This window comes from Silene latifolia, chromosome 1 (genome assembly GCF_048544455.1).
Source record: "Silene latifolia isolate original U9 population chromosome 1, ASM4854445v1, whole genome shotgun sequence".
Classification (NCBI taxonomy): Eukaryota; Viridiplantae; Streptophyta; class Magnoliopsida; order Caryophyllales; family Caryophyllaceae; genus Silene; species Silene latifolia.
In genome coordinates, this window is record NC_133526.1 from 91,662,968 (window position 1) to 91,684,974 (window position 22,007).

A 22,007-nucleotide genomic window follows, 5' to 3' on the forward strand; every position below is an offset into this window, starting at 1 on the left:
GAGTAAAATCGGGTCGCGACCTAATTAGCGCGACCACTGCTTGGGGATGGTCAGAGTAAAAATGATTGGTGATTTAATTAAGGCAACCCTTACTTGGGGATGATCTAAGCGTACACTTAAGTATCGCTCCATCAATTTTTCAGATTAGTTTAATCTTATCAAATCGGATCCAACTAGTCTGAGGTAACCCTATTTGTTACTGGGTCACCTCAGCCACCATATCGCATCCACTGTCTCGCCGGGCTACACTTCGACAGCTACAAACCTAGAACACCTTAATGTCAGCTAAAAAGGCAACCAAACACAAGACACGCCACCAATACTCTCTCTTCTAACACAAACCAACTTGTATGACCTGACCCCATCCATATCTTTTTCAACTTTCAAGTACCAAACAAACTCACCCAACCTTTTCAAACACTTCTCTAAAAAGCGGACTTTATAAAGACAAAATAAAACAACTCATCAAACTTACACAAACACCCACACACTTCCACTTTCACTTTCACTCTCACACTCCCATGGCTTCCATAAACCCACTTCCACAACTCCAACAAACAACAACAATAATACTCCAAGAAGAAGAAGAAGAAAAAGAGAGAGAACCAGAGACATTTCCCCAGCTTTACTCCACTTACTTAGGAGTAAGCTTCGCCGTGTTCCTGTCTCTTTTCCCCACTCTCCATTCGCAGAACAGACAGCTCCTCCTGCGTTTGGGGAAAGCGGAGGAGGAACTGTCGGAGCTGCGTTCAAGGCGACAGGAAGATTCCAAGGCCAATGCTAGGGTAGTTGAGATATTCGCTACCCACCGGAACTCATGGCAGCAGGAGGAGCGTCGCCTCCTTCGCCGCCTTGACGACTCTTCAGAGGAGATCTCCCGCCTCAGGTCCCGCCTTTCGGAGGCTGAGTCCCGTGAAGGGCAGTTGCTTGCTGAGGTTGAGGACCTGAGGCGGGACGTTGGGGAGCGAGACGAGTTGCTTAATTTCATGTCTCGTCATCAGGTTGCGGTTGCGGTTGCAGAGGGGAGTGGTGACGACAGGGATTGGGGTGGAGATACTGATGTGGGTACTCCTAATTTGGTGTTTGATAATCTGGGTACTGATTATAGTCACGGGTTTGATAGTAATTTCATCTCATCTGGCTCTAAATTTTGGCCTGAAAGACCTAATTTGTGGCAGGTATTCATTTGTTTTCCCTAAATTTTCAACATCACAATTTGCGGGCGTCATTGAAGCACGGGAGTAATGTCGTTGTTGTAAGATTAATTTGAAAAATTGGGTTGTTGATTGGTGTGCCATAATTACATTTAAATAAAGTTGGGTAATTATGTGTGATTATGATTGAAATTTAAGTTAGTGAGTTGTCTGTCATTAAGGAAAATGCTTGCCTTTTGTGGTTTCTACTTTGTACACTTGCTATTTGTGTTATGACATAATGACTCATGGTTAACTTGTTTTCTATTTTTGGTCCATAAATGTGGGGGATTTGAACATGGCCACTCGTTATTATGCTTGAGTTAGATAAGCCGATTACTTAATACTCTCATGAGGCGAATGGCACAAGCATTTTAACCTTTAGCGTTACCACCTCCCGTAATTAGTTTTGTGATCATCTTAATTTGTGGCCATGGCGGAATGTGAGTGAATAATTATTGATTAAATCTGATTTATGTTGGGATTATGGGTTGATAAGCAAATGGTGACATTAATATTCATTGTGGTCTGTGGATGTATAGTTTGTCTTTTAGGCAGCATGTGGAGGACCGTATTGTGTGGTGTATCTTGTGAGATGGGATTTAACAGAGGAGTGGGTCTTGATGATCAAATGCAACTGAACCATCCTAGCATTCATTTCTCATCTGTATTTTGAGCAACTATCTATTATGTGGTGCTCACTGCATTTTTGTATCTTTGTCAATTTCTATTAGTTGCTTATTCTTATTGTGCCGTGTGCATCTTCTTGCTCATTATGTATTGTCATTCCGTCCTTTCGCAATTATTCATCTCAACGATTTATCAATAGCAACTTGAGAAACCCCTAGCACAAGTTTTTTGGGATTTTAAAATAACTCATGCTGGATTGCGAGTATATGTCAACGGTTGAAATGCACCAGCAACATAGATAACTGAAATTTGTAGTCTCCTGTCTGGTACCATTGTTGGTGTACCGCCCGTATTGGTTTCAGAAATCCTCTTTTACACAAAAATAAATTATTAGTCCTATGAAGGGAGAATTGATAAAGAAAATCTGAACGGGTAAAGTTTGTTTGTGTTTGTTGTTTGATCTCGACAAAAAAATAGCACAATTTTTTACGGTATATGAGATGGTTTCACGGTGACTATCCCGAATAGTGCAAAGGCCCTTTAAATTAAATGAAAACTACAGATATCAGGGAGTATTTGAATAGTCTCATAGTTACTGTCATACAAGACTTGATTTGAGCCTTTGAGGTAGCAATGAAACCACCTTTTCGGTTGTTGATGCTACGGGGTGGTTGCCATAATGACCGTTATATTTCTGTAATGTTTAGTCTCATATCCTTGCATTCTAACTCTTGCCCCCTAATCATGTATTGCCAATGAAGCTATGCAGCCATGTCGTTTAATGAATGAAGATGTCGTGTACCTTATGCTGCTTATTGATTTACTTTGATATTAGAACAATCTTACATCAGAAAAATACATTTCACTATTACAGGATGTGCAATATGAAACAGTTGATCCCCTGCAGCATGCTAAACATTATGTAGTGAGGTAAAGACTCTGTTCACTGCCATATAGCTCATAAGATGGGAGCAAAAAACAGCTAAAAGGTTACACTTTTTCTTTTCGGTCATCTAAGAAAACAAAGAAAATTTCTTCCATCTGCAGGAGGGAGTCTCCGTGGAAGGTGGATGGTGAGTCGACTGGAGTTCCTTCCAAGTTAAAGTTACTTGAAGAAGAGCTACTAAATTTGGAGAAAATTGGAAAAAACAATCCAGTGAAGGTAGCATCGTTGATGAGGAAGCAGGCTAAGCGGTACCAAGACCTTGCTGGAAAGATAGATGACCTTTGTAAAAGGATGGTAATAATGACAACTTCCTACAAGTCCACGTGTCTTTATATGCGGTTTCTTGCATCCTAACTTCCTTTTTAGATCAGCATTGTCAGCACTCGATATAGAGTCTTTTTTAAGTCTTATATGAGACGGGGTTACATGTGAGACCAACCTGAATTCTTATTAGGTCTAATGAAATGGTCTAACATGTAAGACCGTCTCATTTAAGACTTTATCTAAGTGTCAATTCCTTGTGTAGAAGTCTAAACTGAGTATTTTTTTATTAGATTAAACTAATAACTCTGGAGAATTAGCAGCACCCTTTAAATAAATTAAATTATAGGCTTATTCCCTCTTCTTTGAGGTTTCATATTTGTAGAAGATTTACGGAAGAGTTGAATTTACTTGAGAAAATGTTTAGTTGCCTAGTTGGTTGAGAATCCATATGGACCACCATAGCTCAAGCAAAAGAAATTCCCTTAAATATGCACCTCAGCTCTAAGAATCAAATTCTCGTCCCCATGTTTAGTGTCTACATTTTGAGGACCATGGTTATGACTTATGAAATACAAAAGCTTTGTAGGAGACGGTCTTATGTATGAGACCAATCTATCAACCCTATAGTTAGATGAGGAACACGGGAGGGATATGGGTTCTCAGTTCTCACTTGTATGTTGTACGAGAAAATAAAATATGATTTGTGCGACTTTTGGTTTCTGCAGCAAGCTAGTGATCCGAGTGAACCTGCACTAAACTCTGAGTTTCGATCACAAAGGCAAACAGAGTTTCTGCTTGAAGCTTTCCAGCTTCAACAGCGTGCTTCAGAAACTAGAAAAAAGCTGCTGGCATTACAAACTGAGATATACAGTCATTCTCTTGGAGATGACCTTGACACAAGACTTGCTGCGAGACACTCTTTGGACAGCATCCGTGGCAATTTCAAAGAGATCCAAAGAAACCTGGAAGTATGGCTGGCTAGAATCATGGGAGATCTCGAAGGCATTCTAGCTAGAGACGGTGCTACTCGTGGTAGAGACTATCACTTTCCTCGATACCCGTGTGTTAATAGTTTCGACTAACTCCTACCTTGCAACAACATATTGATCTTCATATTTTGCTGATCCTTACGCGTAGAAGCTGGTATCTTGATGTCATATTGTCATGTAAAGATGGAAGTGTCCAATGTTTATAACCGGATTAGGTAGACATTTACCCTGACCCCCTTTGATATATTGAGAAGATCGCCAAAAGAAGATGGTTCTTCTTGTTAAAACATTGATGTAGTCGAGTATATACTTTTGGCGTTCTAACGAAAGTCGAAAACCCGACTAACAACTACCAATGTACCATAATTCCCCGTCTTCTGATCTTTGGACGTTGCATTTTGCCATTTAGCTTTACGCTTTATCGTGCTGTGTTTCACTGATAAAATTCCCTCCAAAAAAGAAGGTTAATTCTGTAAGATGCCATCCTTTGTTGATAAAAAGTTGCTCTATATTCTCCTTTATGGCCTTGGACCCAATTTTACTGGTAAAGATCTGGATATGAAGTTTCAAGCCACCTTTCTAAACTGACCTTTCTTTTGTTGTCCACTAACTAAAGTCCTTGCCTCCTAACAATTCACCATTGTTTCTGGCACCAACAGCAAAATTTATAATGAATATATCAGACTTATCGCGACAGTTTATTCATCCTCGATTGATTAATTATTATTATTATTATTATTATTATTATTATTATTATTATTCATTTGTTTGAAATATGCTAGAATATAGATGCTTTGATTTTCTAAAGTTATTCAATTGCAACATGGCAACAATCGTTGATGTTTTTAACATCATGATGATCAGGTTAATTTGAAATCGAGTTGGAGTGATAGGAAAAATCAACCCCAAAGAGAGAACAATTGCTGTAAAAAAATGTGATAAAGGACATTTTGCAGCGTGATAATATATAACTTCATAATCAAGGTTCAGAAGTTGCGCAAATGCGAGTGAGTACGACATACAACATTGTTTGATTAAAGTACTGGAATCATAAAACATGATAAACTGAAAGCAACACAGCAATCCTAGAAGCTTCTGCTTTTTTTTGTAGCATTGCTTCTCCATAAGATAGGTATTTGGATACAAGTATGCTTAGACATCAAGCAATACCATTTGCCTCCAACATTTGTTTGGCCTTTGTGATGTATTCGGTCATGGCATCGTCTTTTGATTTACCTATTGACAAAACAAGATATCGCTTTCAGAAGACGAGGAATGCAGGGCCAAAATAAATTATAAAGTAATAACTTGGCTCTTCATATTTCATCCGGTACCCATGTATGACACTCGGCACTCGACAAAGGTATGAACATCATTTGGACAATTATTTTAAAAAAAAAAAAAAGTAATTTTTTTTTTGTAAAAACGTAATCTGATAATAAGCAACATGGATCATTAGTATGCTAATGTACCTTCATAACTCTTCCAGGAATCCCATTTTGCACGTCCCTTTGGATCGAATATACCAGGGCGAGCTGTGTACAGTTTCCACGTAAGCAAAAAAATCCAAGTACTAGCAAGGAAGAGAGGGAGAGGGCGACAAAGATTGTGGACAGAAAGAGAAACTGTAAAGGGAAAATGCACTAACCGGTATTCACATCTCCAAAATTGGCTTGCTTGAAAAGTCCATAAAGGATTAGCAAATCCTCATTAGTAGCCTGAGTCAATTTGTTGACCTTCTCAGCGTGTTGGTTAAACTCTTCCTGCGAAAAATGGCAGACAACTTGAGCAATCTCTTATCTCCAAACATTACAGACTTATAGTAGTTTCCAAACATCGGAACAACACAAGTCAACTAGACTTTCTACGACATGAACTTACTCGTATCTGTCATCTGACACAGAAAAATGAATTTCTCCCATGGAAACCCCGACATCAACAAGCATTATCGCTATCAAATCTATTTGAATTTTGAAACACGACCTTGGCTTCTCATCATAAAATAGAGGATGCTTTTCTCCGTCAGAACAGTGTATACACCTCAAAACCTATACATTCTAATCACCTTGTATAGATGGACAGATTCAGGGAGTAAGGGGGAGGGAAATATTTCGCTTATTTATTTATTTAGATAGTAAGTTGGGTAAGGGAATAATTCCAGCATAGGAAAGATTTGGAAGGAAAACATATAGCTCCACGACGATTTGTGGTTTGAGTATCATGAACAAGTAAGCTATTCTAATAGCTGGCTATCTGTTTGAGGTATTAAAGCGAATCGGAAGTAACAACACTCCAACAGTATTCCATTATTCAAATATTTCCAAATTAGCTCAATTTGAACATGACATTTTCTTTGCTTAGACATCTCATTCATCTAGATCATAATCAAGGAAAAAAACTTGCTTGTAATCTATATAATCATGAAATTTAATCATAAGATCCAAATAAAATTTAGTAACTTTGTACAACCCATCAAATAAAAATTACCCAAATACACCTACAGATTAACAAACATCTAATTCTCATATGGGCAAACTCCATTACCCCAGATCTACTAATTACTCCGTCTGTCTCCATCATTTGCTTACGTTTTATATTCTCAGTGATGGCGTAGTAAACAAATGATTGAGACGAAAGGAGTAAGCAAATAAAAAGGATTGACAGACACATATTTGCAGAATTGCAGGAACATCAGAAATAACGACAGATTAATAACATGCATAAACTGGGATTATTTAGGTAATTAAAAAATTGACAAAAACATGGAAGATAAATCATTAATTAAGAAATATAAGAACAAGACTGATGAATGGAAGAAAGAGATAAACCTGAAGACTCATTGTAAGTAGTTCACACTCTTTGATTTGCCGGAATTGCTGTGTTTGTAGATGAATGTGATGTTATGTTGTGATAATGTGGGTTTCATGATTTGGTATTTATAGTGGAAGAGTTTTGGTGGGTATCAATTTCATCGCACTTTGGACACATAATTTGATGCCAAATTCTGATGTCCTCAATAATGAGTCAATAATTTATCACATTCTTATTTTTATAGGTATGGGTAGACCGTAGACCTGGTAAGGTGAGTTATTTGGATCTACCTCAACTTACCATTAAATTTTTTTTTTTCATTAAATAAAATTACTTAAAGTTGCATAACCTATAAATTTATCATTAATATATTTTTCAACATATCCTAAAATTACGATGAAATAAATTTTGAGACAAATAATTTCACTACTCCCGCCGTAATTATTGTTACTTTCACTATTGCCGAATTAATATTGATTATTTCACTACTCTCGTTGTTGTTTCTACCACTTTCACTAATCTCGCTGATAATATTGTTACTTTTACTATTCAAAATGAGTGATTACTATCATATAACTATATCCAATGTTACTACAATTTCTTTCTTTACTATAAAATTACTTTTACTACTTAGGCATGCAATTTTAAGAGGATTATATATTTATATAAATATATTACATATGTGCATTAAATCAAATTGAAAGAATTATGCAATATTATATACTATGGAATCTAACTTGATTTATTTATAACCTACTTATATTATATTTTTGTATGTTAAATAATTAACATTTCTATATACATCTAATAAACTATAAAGTTTAATAAAATTGCATAGATTTTAAATTTAATATATAATTTTAAGATGATAATAATTAATACCATAAGTGTGCATATTTATACTAATTAATTATTTTATTTTAAGGAAATTGACCATCTTCTAGTCTTCTATAAATATTTAGGAAAATTACCAAGTATCTTCTTTATTTTAGTCTCCTTAAAATTGACCATCTTAATTAATTATTTTATTTTAAGGAAATTGACAATGTTTAGGAAAATTACCAAGCTTCTATATAATTTAATTTTAATCCAAACTATAAAATATTAACTATATCCAATGTTACTACAATTTCTTTCTTTACTATGAAATTACTTTTACTACTTAGGCATGCAATTTTAAGAGGATTATATATTTATATAAATATATTACATATGTGCATTAAATCAAATTGAAAGAATTATGCAATATTATATATTATGGAATCTAACTTGATTTATTTATAACCTACTTATATTATATTTTTGTATGTTAAATAATTAACATTTCTATATACATCTAATAAACTATAAAGTTTAATAAAATTGCATAGATTTTAAATTTAATATATAATTTTAAGATGATAATAATTAATACCATAAATGTGCATATTTATACTAATTAATTATTTTATTTTAAGAAAATTGACCATCTTCTAGTCTTCTATAAATATTTAGGAAAATTACCAAGTATCTTCTTTATTTTAGTCTCCTTAAAATTGACCATCTTAATTAATTATTTTATTTTAAGGAAATTGACCATGTTTAGGAAAATTACCAAGCTTCTATATAATTTAATTTTAATCCAAACTATAAAATATTTGCATTGAGATCCCTTAATCGGGTCCATCACACGGTGCTAGTGATTTAAAACTATATAGTATAACTAATTTGTATAAGTTTCTTTAATTACATTGAAGTCCTTTGGTTTCTGGATTTAATATATAGTATTGATGGGTAGACCTGGTAAGTGGGTTATTTGGATTGGGTTCGGTCGGGTCATTTAGATTAGGTCATTTTCGGGTTAAGAATTTATTAGGACTTTTGGGTCTGGTCATTTTTGGGTAGGGTCACTTCGGATCGGGTTAATTTTGGGTCGGGCCGGTCTAGGTCGTTTTGGTCAATTCGGGTCATGATTTGCTTTAATTAAGTCATTTCGAGTCATTTTAGGTTAATCGGGTCATTTCGGGTCACTAAAATCAAGTCACTTCCCGCCGGGTCACTTTCTCTTCGGGTCACTTTCAGATCATACATTTTGGGTCATTTTCGGGTCTCGGGTCAGCCTTATAGGGTCGGATAAGTTTTGTCAGGTCTAGATATGGATGGTCTAAGTTGTAACTTTGTTTTTTATCGTAAATTCTTGCATAAAATTGTCTTATCTAATCTAGCTAGTTGGAAAGCTCGTGCGATGCACGTGGCTCCTATTAGAATCATCTATAACAATATATACCTAAGTTGTTAAAAAAGTCCAACTATGTTGAATCGTTGATGAAACAAAATATCCTGGCTGGTGTAGTTGATGACCGATAAATCATTAGTCCATTTAACATAAAGCTTTGTCAGTAGTAATCATATCAGTATTACAACATCAAGTGACGTAGATGTAGTATGTAGTTAGCATTTTCATTGCTACAATCACCATCGGTTTTTAATTAATATAAAACGCTATCTTCGTAAATATGGTAAAACTCTCTAAAATGGACCCTTAGTAACTGAGGCGAACCTTTATGAGTATTACATCAAACAATAGGTATCATATTTTATATATTTAGAGGGTGTTTGGTTGGGTATATTGGAATGGAATGGAATGGATTTGATCCATTCCATTGTTTGGTTGGGGTGATTTGGAATAGAGTTTAATACTCAATAGATTCTAACTCTATCCCAAGCCCTTGGAATCCCATATTCACCTTCCCCCTTGGATTCAAACTCCATCCCCTCCTCCCCCATTTCCATAACTTGTGGCAAACAAAACAAGGCAAGTATGAATTTAAAACACCATACCACCCTACTATTAAACGTCATTCCATTCCATTCCGGCTTGTTGAACCAAACGACCCAGTGTGTTTAGAAAAAAATTGTTAGGATCTCTTACAATACAATTTATGGTGCCTAATTTGGTAAATTTTTAAAAATTTCCGTGTAAACAATGTGAGTTAAATAAAGAAGGATCATCTTTAGATTAGATGGGTCGAAAGTATCTATCTAAAAGGTGGAAACTAGTTGAATTATGAACCTACCTCGCGAAGTTTTTGGGCTTAGAGAAAAGTATGTTAATTTTTTGGGTATATTTTTGGAGAAATTTATACTATCATAACGCCACGTAGAATCATCTAACTGATATAACTAATAGTCTTCTTCAAGCTTTCATTTCAATCGGGAATTTTACTAGTGTTACATATACACCACCTCGGCAAATTGAGGTTGTTGAACCATATAGATATATATGCTTATGTTTTGATGATGTCAAGTGTGCTTTACATTCTATATACTCGTTGCGCGTAATTGTTTGCTTAGTCCCTTCAGATTAGACTTATTATTTGCAAAGCTTAAATAATTGTGATGAAAGTATACAAGACCATATTGTGATCAAGCTCTCAATCACGGATCAAAATATTACAAGATATTGAAGAATCATTCAAGCATTCATGAGAAGATGAAGCTCATTTAAAGATTGATCAAGCTTGAATGACGAAGTAGCCTACACTCGAAGATTTCTTAAGAAGATTAGAATAGCGTAGGTGATTATCTCGTAATGGTAACGTAAGAATAGATTTCTTACATTGGTAAAGTTATAGCCTCACAACTATAACATTGCTTATATAAGAGCTCAATGTTATAGCTCTTCTACTATAACATTGAGATGTCAAGTTTACATAATAAACGACTAAAATGTTTTCAATTTGTTTTTGAAAAATGTTTTTGTCTCTTTTAAATGTTTTAGCAAAAAGTATTTATTTAACAAGGAAGCCTATATTCATATTAAGCGTGATTTTATTTTAAGCTTATAATTAGTAATTATGTTAAATCAACTTATGAGTTGAGTCATATTACTAATTAGGGTTTCTAATACTATCCACTCTTAAACCCTAAATCTAACCTATTGTCATGCTAGGGTTTTCACGAAAAACAAGGCATATGAGCCGTGTGATTCTCGTGCAAGCTTACAATATAAGTTGATTATTGTTAAGATTTTACTCTCTAAGATTATCTTAACATATCTCTTATATTTGGCATAATATGGTTATATATGATAAGGATATTTTTGTTATGGAAAATCTTATCATATCTTAAGATTTAAGGAAAAGATAATAGGAGAATAATTGATAAAATTATCTTTTAGTTATTCTCTATAATCTTTTAAGATTTTAAGGAAAGAAATAACAAGATATGATTTGTTTACATATCTATTATTTCGGCTTCTAGGGTTTCGATAAAACCGAATGCTATGCTTCCTCCTTTGCTATAAATACTTTACTCTTTGCTACATTCAAAAGTAGGACCTTTGAGCATAATTTTGATTTTATTTTAAAAATCAAAAACCGTGTTTTACAGCAAAAAAAAACCTTTTGTTATTTTCGAAAAAGGTCGTGTGTTTTATACTTGTGCATTCGTTCTTTCATTATCGTTATAAGATAATAGTACTTAATTGATTTCTTACTCGTTCATTAACGTGAACTTTTAGAAGAATCATTAGTGCTTTCTTATTAGCGTAAGTTAGTCACTCGAGTATTTAGCGATACTCACTTGAGTTACAACCAGGGTTAGTTGTACGCGTTGGGTTAGTAAATTTGTAATCCGTAGAAAGGTAATAAATTTATTAATTGAGAATAGTGGATGTAGGTTTCGATTTGTGAAACTGAACCACTTCAAAAACCGTGTGTGTCTCTCTCTTCTCTTTCGTTTGTTTCGTTTTTATTTACACTTTGTTTTAATTCGTTGGTTAGTTGATTAGTTAAAGTTTAATCAATAAACTTTAAATAATTAATTACAATCGAAAAAGTTGGGTAAGTTTTTAAATCCTCAATTCACCCCCCTCCCTCTTGAGTATTTCGACTATTGATAGACTCTTCAGAGGTGGTGTTACCCACGAATAATAATTTGACACATCATTCATTATTAAACAAGACAATATTTTAAATAAATATATTCCTAATTTCTACCCAAAATTTTAACTGCATCATTCCATAACCAAAGCACCCGCGGAACATCAAGGCTACCATTCCCGTCTCCTCACAATGGTTCCCAAATTTTTATTATGTACCCTTCGATATTCATCTTGAAAATTCATTATTGGGGGCATAAAGTCCGAATATGCGCCTCCAACAATCATACGAATTTCCGATATTGAGCGAGGGTGCGGGAGATTCATTTTTCGACACCGATAATTTTACGAGTTCCCTATTTCGGGCATGGGTTTGAGTTTCCCAATGCTTTTAGCGCTGAGAATCTTACGAGTTCTTGATTTTCAATATGGTTTTGAGTTTCTGGCTTCGGAGATTCAAATCTCATGTTCAAAATTGGGCGTTGTTCCGGGGAGGCCACCTTTTTCCGGTAGAGTATTTAACACTTTATCCTGGATGAGTTTTAGGGAAAGTTCATTTGATTGTAAATATGTTCACATATTTGTATTATTAGAATGTGCAAGTATACAAATTAGAATTGATAAATGTTGATTGAATAATGAAATAAACAAATTGACTAAAATGAAGGAAACGAAATGAGAATAAATGTGCAAATGGTGTTGAAGATGATCTACGTTAATGGTGTATAATTGTTTATTGTCCAGTTTAATAGAGAAAGGCAGAGATGTTTAAAGAAGATGGTAAAATAATTTTCTATTGTTATTTTTTTTTTAAAAAAATAAAAAAAAATACGTGTGATGTTTTGAATGGATGGTAACACCACATCACTTTGCTGAGGTGGTGAATAGGTAACACTAGAAAATTCCTGCATTTCAATTAATTACTAATTATTTATTAATTATTCAATTATTTAAAAATCCACCTTCCTTCATGTTTAATCTTCCTCTCATTTACAATAGCCACCCATTCACAGATTTAAGGACTTTTAGTAATGGGCAATATACAGGAGATAATAAGTCATACAGTATAGGCGTATATCTAAAGGATATAGCTAGCTAATAAATGCTCATGAACAAAAGATAAGTCGTATACCTAAACACAGTTTTCTCATGTGGCTGATTAAAAATGCTAGGCTTCTTACCCTGGATATGTGTGGACCAAGCCACCCGCACGTTGGTTATATTTCGAGGCGGCGACACTTTTTCCACGGAACTTTGGTTGGACAAAGCACGTCATGGGCCGTTACCGATTTAAAAGACATTGAAACTAGTGAAAGGTTTGAGCAAGCCTACATTTGTGGAGTCGCCACCAATTTTTATGGAAAATTGGAACCGTTCGAATACTTCATGTCATATCAAGACACAAAGTAGTGACATGAACACTAAGAAATTCGTTACCCTTAGCATTCTATGTCTAGAATGACTCTCGCGATGTCAGTGAACACTGATGCTCACAGATATCTGAGTAAGGGGTGAGGGTACGTATTAGGAAGCTCTTTATTTGAGCACCTAATCCCGCCCGCCTCGATAGCGGCCTCAACTAATGATCAGGGAAGTTATTTATATTCGATATGTTGTCAATTGTATGTATGCTATGCAACAAACATGTTTTAAATCTAGCATGTGAATATATACTATGTCGGTTGACAAGCAATTTAGCACTCAATTAGGGGTCAAAGTTGGAATTTAGGTTGATTTATATGTGAAAAGGCCAGATAAATAAATCATACAAGAACGATATGAAATAAATAAAAAATTACAATTACAATAAATGATATGAATAAATTACAACGACTATTAAATTTACATCATAAACGTGCTCAAAAGGGATTTTAGAAATAAAAGAAAATAAATAAAACGAAAGGAATAAGATAATTGAAGTTTGAAATATAGGAATATGCCGAAAATATGGCGAGAATACGGATAATAGTTAATTAAAAGCCTAATAAAAAGCCTACATCAAGACGAGAAAGAGTCCAGAGACGGAACCCAACTCAGAGCAGGCGGAACATCCACTGCGTCCTCTAGAAGAGGCGCATACGTTTATGCGGCTGTTCTCGAGTTGGATTCTGACTGTGAAAGTCGAACTCTGTTTCAGTTATCGTTTGTTCGTTGATTTTAGGGTCGATTATTAGCATATGAATCAAAATAAGTGATTTAGTTAGATCATATGCATACAAGGACCGTCATAAAGCGATAAAAGGACAAGTTAAATAAGATATAAAGGTGGTTTACAAACACGATACGTATACGATGTCGGAAACGAAAAGGTTGAAACTCGAGGTAAGGTTAAGGTAGAAAACAGAAACTAGAGAATTAACATAAAACGATGTATCAAAACGAGCCCAAGAGACTTGATATGAACGAATCAAATCTCTTAAAATCCGATTTTCAATAGATGACGAAAACTCACAAGTATCGATTATAAGGGATCTAATGTCGAAAACATTGAAAAGGATTTGATAAAAAAAAAGGGTAATGAAAATAATTTGTCGAAGAAAAGGAAAGAAAACGAAAGAACAAAAGAAAACGAAATTTGCAGGAAACCCGAGGAAGAAGAAGAAGTGCAGCAACTGATAGCAGCCTCTAGAAGAGGCGCAACAGATGCCGCGGCCTTTCTAAAAGGCGCATCGGTTGATGCGATTCTTCCCCACGCCAGATCTCTGTTGATTTCGTAAAAAGGGTTTTAAAAGACAATTTTCAAAGCGTTTTCGAGCATATTTACGATATAAATTCTTACATTAATATCTACAGATAAACAAAAGAGAATAAAATTGGGATTGTACACCCTCAGACTTACATGTTTGACAAAGAGAGATTAACTAAGTTGTCGTTAGTGATTGCTCGACTCGATGTAGGATTGAAAGTGCCCTCTTTTGGAGGATTTAGTACGATTGATTAAGTTCATTAAGTGGAGTTGGTCAAGTGGGTCGGTCTATGCAACGTGACTGGTACTCAGAATGATCTGAGCTTACGTGGTCGAGTAGATCAAGCTCGTAGGCGTCGAAAAGCAAGAGCGTGGTCTTAGGATGCAAAAGGAGAAGAGAAGGGTGGACACTCACGTGAAAAATATGTGAGGCGGAGGCCTCTATTTATACTAATCACGAGGAGGAATTTAGGAAAAATTCGGATTAGGAAAGCAATCCGAAAATATTCTGGAAACTGGGGAAAAAGCAGCCCAGGAAGAGGCGCAGCAGGAACTGCGACCTTTCCAAGAGGCGCAGCTCCTACTGCGTCATCTCCTGAGGCTTTTCCTCCTTTGCGAGAAAGATTTCCGCGGTTTAATTTAGGAATTAGGGAAGATGTATGCTTCCTTATTTCGTAAACAAGATATTTTTGATATTTAATCATAAAAATAAATATTTAGGAATAAAACTCTAGAACATTCCGACTCGGCTTAAGACGGTTTTAGAAAATGGAAATGGTTTTTGACCCGGACTCCAAATGTACTCTAATTACTGTCAAAACGACCGTATCGGCGCGTAGATGACAACCATGAGATTGACTCGACTATTTGAGGTATCACTTATTGACGAACTTACGAAATGTTATAAATCGCTCCGCGTGATAAACATGCGACCCAATCATCACTGGGTAGTTGGCGGAAGGTGTAGAAATGAGGTATCTACAGAGCCCCTACTTTGATTGAGGCTTGGACAAAGCAAAAGTCAAAGTATAGCCCTCAGGTCAATCGAAGATTACAACCTGAAGACTATGGCGACGCGAGGCGGCTCAAGAGGACTGAGCCAAGGACCTATCGTCGGGAATATTTTAGAGTCTGTTGACTATCGGGGAGGGTCGTTTAAAGTCCATTCGACTACGTGGGAAAGCTCGCCAGCTATAAGAAGAAACCATACCTAAGGTGTAGGTTAATTGGAACTTCATAAGGACGAAACATCTGATGCCGACAGCAGGACGTTAGAAGAAACCGTTTGTAAATAGCAGGACGCCAGGACGTTATGGGCACCGCCGGGGAACATTAAAGAATATGGCCGGAATGTTATGGGCACCTCCAGGAGAACAATTTGGTTGAAAAAGCTGCGGCAAGACTTTATGTGGAACCGCCGAAAAAAATAATAATCAACTTTGTAAATAGCAGGACGTTATGGACTTTATGTGGAACCTGGAGAAGAAGGCATGAACGTTATGAGCACCGCCTAAAGAATTTTCTTGCGTCGTCTCAAGCGAACCCTACTTTTGGTCGAGAAGCTCATAGGCTGTATAGCAGCAATGAACTCTCGTTGGGGAATAAAATGTTGCAACTTGCTGGGGAAAATGTAGGCTCGGGCGAAGAAAAACACCCGAAAGGACACGTACGGAATAAAAATACCCGCAAAACACCACGAGAAAGGTAGAGCATGGGGTTGGGGCCCGCAAATAACGAACTCTTAACGACTTGATAACAAGAACTGCTGTAAAGTTTGCAGGAGAAAAGGCGCAGCAGGAGAAGGGCCTCAGGAAGAGGCGCAACATTTGCTGCGTTATCTCCCGAGCCTATCTATACCTGAATAAAACATAAACTCAGCGCAAGTTTCATACTTCATTCAAAACATTAACTTTCGTCTTCTAAACACAAAACCACCCAAAATCCCAACCAAATTTCGTCAAAACTTGATCAAAATCCCCCATAAATCATGAGCAATCCAGCTATGTATCCCGTCTTTGCTTTTTGATTTGACTCATATTTGAGCACATTTAGTCCCCGAATTAACCTCGTTCCTATGCTTTATAGCACATAATTGGGTCATTTACTATCTTTAGTTTCCCATTTTGCATATTCTTTGAGGTTTTGTCCCCTTTGGTAGGAAAGGAGTGCCAACCTTGCATCTATGAGGCGGAATGGAGCTAAATTGATCGCATATAATGACCAAGCATCAAGGAGAAGACATTACTAGAAGGACTATGTAGATAATAAAGTGAAATGGGCAATGATGAAAGGATCCTTGCATCCCCGAAATGATCCTTGCGGATTGTGAAGGAGGAAAAGAAGAAAAGCATACTGTCCCAGGATCCGAGCGGATTGTGCTCGATCCGGGCGTCTCTGAGCAGCAAGATCCGAGCGTCTTGTGCCCAAGACGAGCGTCCCATAGTAGCTCGAGCCGAGCGTCTCATCTGTGATCCGAGCAGATCACAAGGCAGTACCGACCATGCCTCAGCACGGGACGAGCAGATTGACACGGGACCAGCAACTAGGATATGCTCATTTCCTTCGAGAGGAGCATTTCCTCAACTTTTCTTAGGGTCTTAATAGTCATTTAGGCCCTTAGTAACCCTAATCCTTGTACCTAATCTTTAGTATAAATACCCCTTTGTACTACCTAGATTAGCATTATCTCTTTATGCTCTCTTAATCAAGTGGTAATCATCCCTTAATCTAGTAGTAATCTTGTAATCAACTCTTAATCAAGTTATAATACAATATTAATCTTTCCTTAATTTCTATATTGTTCTTCATTTATTTTGGGTAATTAGAAGATTATTTGGGTTTATTTGGAGGATTGACAACCTTCCATCAATCATCAAGTACTTCTATTATCCTTTGCTTTATTATTTGGAATCATCTTCATAGGTATAATTCTCTCTTAACCTTGTTTAATTATTGTTAATCACTTTCATTTATTCATCATATTTTGCCTTGCTAGTATGATTGACAACCTTGTTAGCATGTTGAATTTGATAATGAGTGAGTAGTTTCCATAACTAGGGTTTATGAGGAATTAGGGGAAACCAACATGGGGATTGATTCATGCTTAATCTAATATGTTTTCATAATTAATTTGCTTGCTTGTTGTGATTTCAACTTATGCACATGTTATGTTTGATGAAATGCGAGCCTATGAATCCTTGCATTTTTTACCCATCACCAATCTTTTCAATGAGACTTGTAAGCTTATACACCAACTCGAGTCTCATTAGACCATGCATATAGTTGAATAGGAAGGACTAAGTCGACTTGTAGGTGTTGTACAATCTAATCGATTCGGCTCCGGGACCGAAACCTTCCTAGGGATTGTAAGCTTATACACCAACTCGATCCCATCACAACAATAAGTGCTTGCATCTAGTAGAGAACATGTTTGTATGATCAACTCCCATGAATCCCCTATGAACCCATAACACCCTAGTGCTTTTAATCAATTGTTCACATCTCCTTTTAATCATCTTGCTTGTTTTCATTACCTTACTTTTATATCATTGATTAGTTTAGTTGATCTCCTATCTCAACCCAAATTGTGACACCCTAAGACACAACCATTTGCAATTGAAAATCCTACATCAATACCTGTCCCTTGAGATCCGACATTTACTTGCCTCTTTACTAAGAGTAGTTTGTAAAGTTATAAATATTGTTTTGGTTGGTAGCTTTTGACGACGAGTTTTAATCCACACCAAAAATGGCGCCGTTGCCGGGGACGGTGTTAACTTGATTTGATTTTCATTAATTGTTTTTAGTTGTGTCTTTCTTTACCTTAGGGAAGTTAATATCCTCAAGGTTTTTCTAATTGTTTTCGAGTTGTTTGATATTTTGCATGTTGATGCGTGTCTTTTATATAAGGTTTTCACCTCATTTTTACACGCATTTCTGTGCTTTTTATGTAGCATCTGGCTACAAATACCCCCGAATATTCTACTTTGGTCTATTTATTGTAATTTGCAGGAATTGACCGAGGAGGAGCTAAATCGAGCCCTAATTGTCCTATCTGTACGCATTTACGGGAATTGAGGAGCCGGAGCTTAGGAATCTGGCATTTGGAGGACGTATGAGCTAAGTCAAGGAAGTTATTCAAGTCCTGGTGCGCCTATATAGCTCGATCGAGTACTTTGGTGCTCGATCGAATGCTTTACATACTCAAGACTGGTCGATCGACCAGCTGAAGGAGTCGATCGAGGAGGACCAGCGAGCAGTGCTCGATCGAGAGGGTGACCTAGCTCGATCGAGGGACTTGAAGCTCGATCGAGTGATCTCTTTACTCGATCGAGAGGTTTTCGTGTGCTTTTAGTCTTTTTCCGCCTAATCTTTTATGGGCTTTGTTAATCACCATAGATTAGGTTTTAAACATTTTACAATAATAAGATCGAGGAGAACACTACGTTACTCCCATCTTCTTTACCACGTAGATTGCTGCTGTTACTCTTGATTGTTCTTGGAATTTATTTCTTGACTTTGCCACTCAAATTCGGTATCATCAATTAATTTGCTTCTTTTCCGTTCTTATTCTTTTAATCCCTTTTCCCTCTTTAATTCATAATTGTTCAATCAATTAGGTATTTCATCATGTTTAGTTTCAATTGTTTAGTTATTGTTATTGTTAATCCGTCAATTATGAGTAGCTAATTCCCTATGCTAAGACTATAGGGGACCCATGATTTGAAGGGAGAGTAATCGAATCACTAGGTTAATACCGGTACCGTTTTTGTTGTTAAAATGCTACATATAACTGTAATTGCCTAATTGAGTCGACGCAATTAGACCCTTAATCTTAGTGGACCTTGACCTGGACCGAAAGGTTGGAAGAGGGAGACTAGTAGCGAACAATAGAGTATTGCAGCGAGGGCGAAAGTTAAACTGTTTACGCTTTAGGGTGAATTAAGGACCGAAAGGTGACGTTCACTACCCCTTAGACTGTGCTGCATTGACCTGGGACCTAGATTACTCAACCGGACGATTGTGGTGAACCGCTTGTCTTAGCTGTTCTCTCTTATCTGTTAAACCCTCTTCCTTTATTTCTCTTCTCTTACTCTGTCAGTTTAGAATTCACAACTAAAAACCCCCAAAATCGGTTACTTAGACGAGCCTAGTTTAGCAAACAAATTCCTACCTCTCTGTGGATTCGACCCGACTTCCCTAGCTACATTAGTTAGTTGGAACCAGTTGGTTTATTTTTGACAGGTACGCGACAGACGTGTCAAATTTTGGCGCCGTTGCCGGGGAGGTAGCGCATATTTGTTGCTTTAATTAAGTTTGTCTTTCGTCTCAAGGGATTCATTCCTTGAGACTGATCTCATTTTCGCGAAGCTTGATTAGTTTTGCAGGATAACAGTCTATTTGTCAAGATGCCTACGATTACAGAGCATACAGAGCCATGTGGTAGATGCGGCGAGGAAGGGCACGACCTTTATGAGTGCACGGCAGGTGTAGAACGTGCCATTGCATACAAGAAGTTCAAGCAGGGAGTTCCTTTCTCCCAGTTGTACGAGGAGATAAAGAGCGTTTCAATCCCTTCTACGCCAATATCACAAATGGTTCTCCTTCTTCAAGAGAAGCAATTGCCGAACCGAAATCCATCATGTTACAATCGGATTCTCATTATATCGGAGTTAAGAGAGCAAGTCGCGCAGCTTAACACTCGCGGATCAAGCCAAGACTTCTCCAAATTGTGATTCCGTCGGGGATGAATTTCCACGTGACCTTCCTCACGAAGAAAACGAGGTGTTGACAAATGATGATGATTCGGATGACGATTTAGAAGAGTTCCCGCAGAAATGCTTGTTTGCGTGCGCGGAACCACTCGGTCGAGCAAGATATCCACTCGATCGAGCGGTTTTAACCACCCAGTCACTCGATCGAGTGACATTGACAATCGATCGAGAAGCACGAGCCCCAGGTTGGTCGATCGAGTAAAGAGGTCAAGAAAGCACTCGATCGAGTGCCAGGATAGGTCCATCGAATGAAATTGAGGAAGAAACGGTCGATCGACCCGGTGAAGACGTTCGATCCATCTTTGTAAGTGGCGGGAATCCCAATTTGTTAATTAATACCGCCACCGTGTCATCTCCCCCTGCTGTGGAGACGTCACGAATTGATAAGGGTAAAGAAAAGGTCGCAGGACCACTCATCGCTACCAGGGTACCTTTTCCGAGTCGTCCAAGGACGCAAGGATCGAGCAACAAGACGGTAAGTTCGTGGACATCGTGAAGAACCTTCGTAATCGTCCCTTTCTTCTCGACCTTGTCACCCAGGTTCCTACTTACGCCAAGTTTATGAAGGATATTATAACGCGTAAGAGAAACTTGAGCGAATTTGAGACGATTTCATTTATGGAAGAGTCTAGTAACCTCATCATTAAATAAGGCCCCTCCAAAAATGAAAGACCCAGGCAGCTTTTCTATTACCTGTGTCATAGGTGATTTGATTATTGATAAGGCCCTTTGCGACTTAGGTGCCAGTGTTAGTGTCATGCCCCTTCCTCATGCAAGAAATTGAAACTGAGTCACTTCAAAGTGACTAACATTACCCTACAGATGGCCGATAGATCTGTTAGGAGACCTTTAGGTGTCTTGGAGGATGTGCCTGTGAAAATAGGCAAGCTTTACATCCCAGTAGATTTCGTTGTTTTGGACATAGCCGAGGACACCCGACCCAGATTATTTTAGGAAGACTGTTCCTTTGTACACAGTGGGGCCGTTATTGATGTCGACAAGGGCGTCGACTCTTGCGATGGGGGATGACGCTATCACCTTTAGTTTGCCCAATACTCTAGCCCACCCAATGATAGAGGACACCTGCTATTCGGTCGATATCATTGATGAGTCTATTTATGACTTCTGGTCGGGTTCTTTTGTGAAGGACCCACTGGAAGCTCTCATGCTTTTTGATGAGTGCGCAGGTAGCCCAGAGGACGATGACGCTGCATTGGATTTGCTTGTCGATGATTTGGGTGAGCATGAGGGAGAGCAAGTGGAACAAATGATCAGCACTCTTTGCTCCATTGAGGTAAAGGTACCGGAACGTAAGCCTCTTCCTTCTCATCTTAAATATGCTTTTCTAGATGACACAGAGCAGTATCCTGTCATTGTTAGTGCCAAACTTAGTGATGATCAGCTAACTTCTTTATTAGCTGTACTTAAGAAAAACAGGAAAGCGATGGGCTATTCACTGGATGATATCACGGGTATTAGTCCCGACATTTGTATGCACAGATAGAGCCGGAGGAGGATCACAAACCTTGCAGACAGGTCAGTCAGCCCGGCCGAACCGGAAGATGGAGGATGTTGTGACGGCCGAGGTAATGAAGTCATGGATGCGGTATTATCTATTCGGTAGGCAATTCTAGATGGGTAAGCCCCGTACGGGTAGTCCCGAAGAAAGGAGGGACAAATCGTAGTTAAGAATGAGAAGAATGAATTAATACCTACTCGAATAGTAAATCGGTTGGCGGATGTGCATAGATTACGAGACAGCTAAATGCCGCCACTAAGAAAGACCATTTCCCCCTTCCTTTTATTGATCAAATGGTAGAAAGGTTAGCATCCCACAAATTTTTCTCGCTATT

At 37.3% G+C, this 22,007-nt stretch overlaps 2 protein-coding genes across 2 annotated transcripts; one reads left to right on the top strand and one right to left on the bottom strand.

Annotated features, from left to right (window-relative positions):
• Positions 1–369: 369 nt before the first annotated feature.
• LOC141607749 (uncharacterized) lies at positions 370–4,441 on the top strand. The gene is made up of 4 exons (XM_074427101.1): positions 370–1,178; positions 2,698–2,753; positions 2,871–3,063; positions 3,759–4,441. Exons 1-4 carry the CDS (start codon positions 522–524, stop codon positions 4,113–4,115), a joined length of 1,263 nt encoding a protein of 420 aa, XP_074283202.1. The 5' UTR covers positions 370–521; the 3' UTR covers positions 4,116–4,441.
• Positions 4,442–4,958: 517 nt separating this feature from the next.
• On the bottom strand, positions 4,959–6,979 carry LOC141607751 (acyl-CoA-binding domain-containing protein 6). Its single transcript, XM_074427104.1, has 4 exons — positions 6,851–6,979; positions 5,671–5,785; positions 5,495–5,557; positions 4,959–5,258 (listed from the first exon to the last, which is right to left on the bottom strand). The coding sequence occupies exons 1-4, from the start codon at positions 6,860–6,862 to the stop codon at positions 5,182–5,184; spliced, it is 267 nt and encodes an 88-aa protein (XP_074283205.1). The 5' UTR covers positions 6,863–6,979; the 3' UTR covers positions 4,959–5,181.
• Positions 6,980–22,007: the final 15,028 nt, after the last annotated feature.

Excerpts from the sequence above, each read along its gene's own strand:
- LOC141607749 (XM_074427101.1), top strand. The coding sequence starts at position 522 with ATGGCTTCCATAAACCCACTTCCACAACTCCAACAAACAACAACAATA. Across the intron at positions 1,179-2,697 it reads AAAGACCTAATTTGTGGCAG|GATGTGCAATATGAAACAGT; the intron begins GTATTCATTTGT and ends TCACTATTACAG. Across the intron at positions 2,754-2,870 it reads GCTAAACATTATGTAGTGAG|GAGGGAGTCTCCGTGGAAGG; the intron begins GTAAAGACTCTG and ends TTCCATCTGCAG.
- LOC141607751 (XM_074427104.1), bottom strand. Across the intron at positions 5,558-5,670 it reads TTTTGGAGATGTGAATACCG|CTCGCCCTGGTATATTCGAT; the intron begins GTTAGTGCATTT and ends AACTGTACACAG. Across the intron at positions 5,259-5,494 it reads TTCCTGGAAGAGTTATGAAG|GTAAATCAAAAGACGATGCC; the intron begins GTACATTAGCAT and ends TTTTGTCAATAG.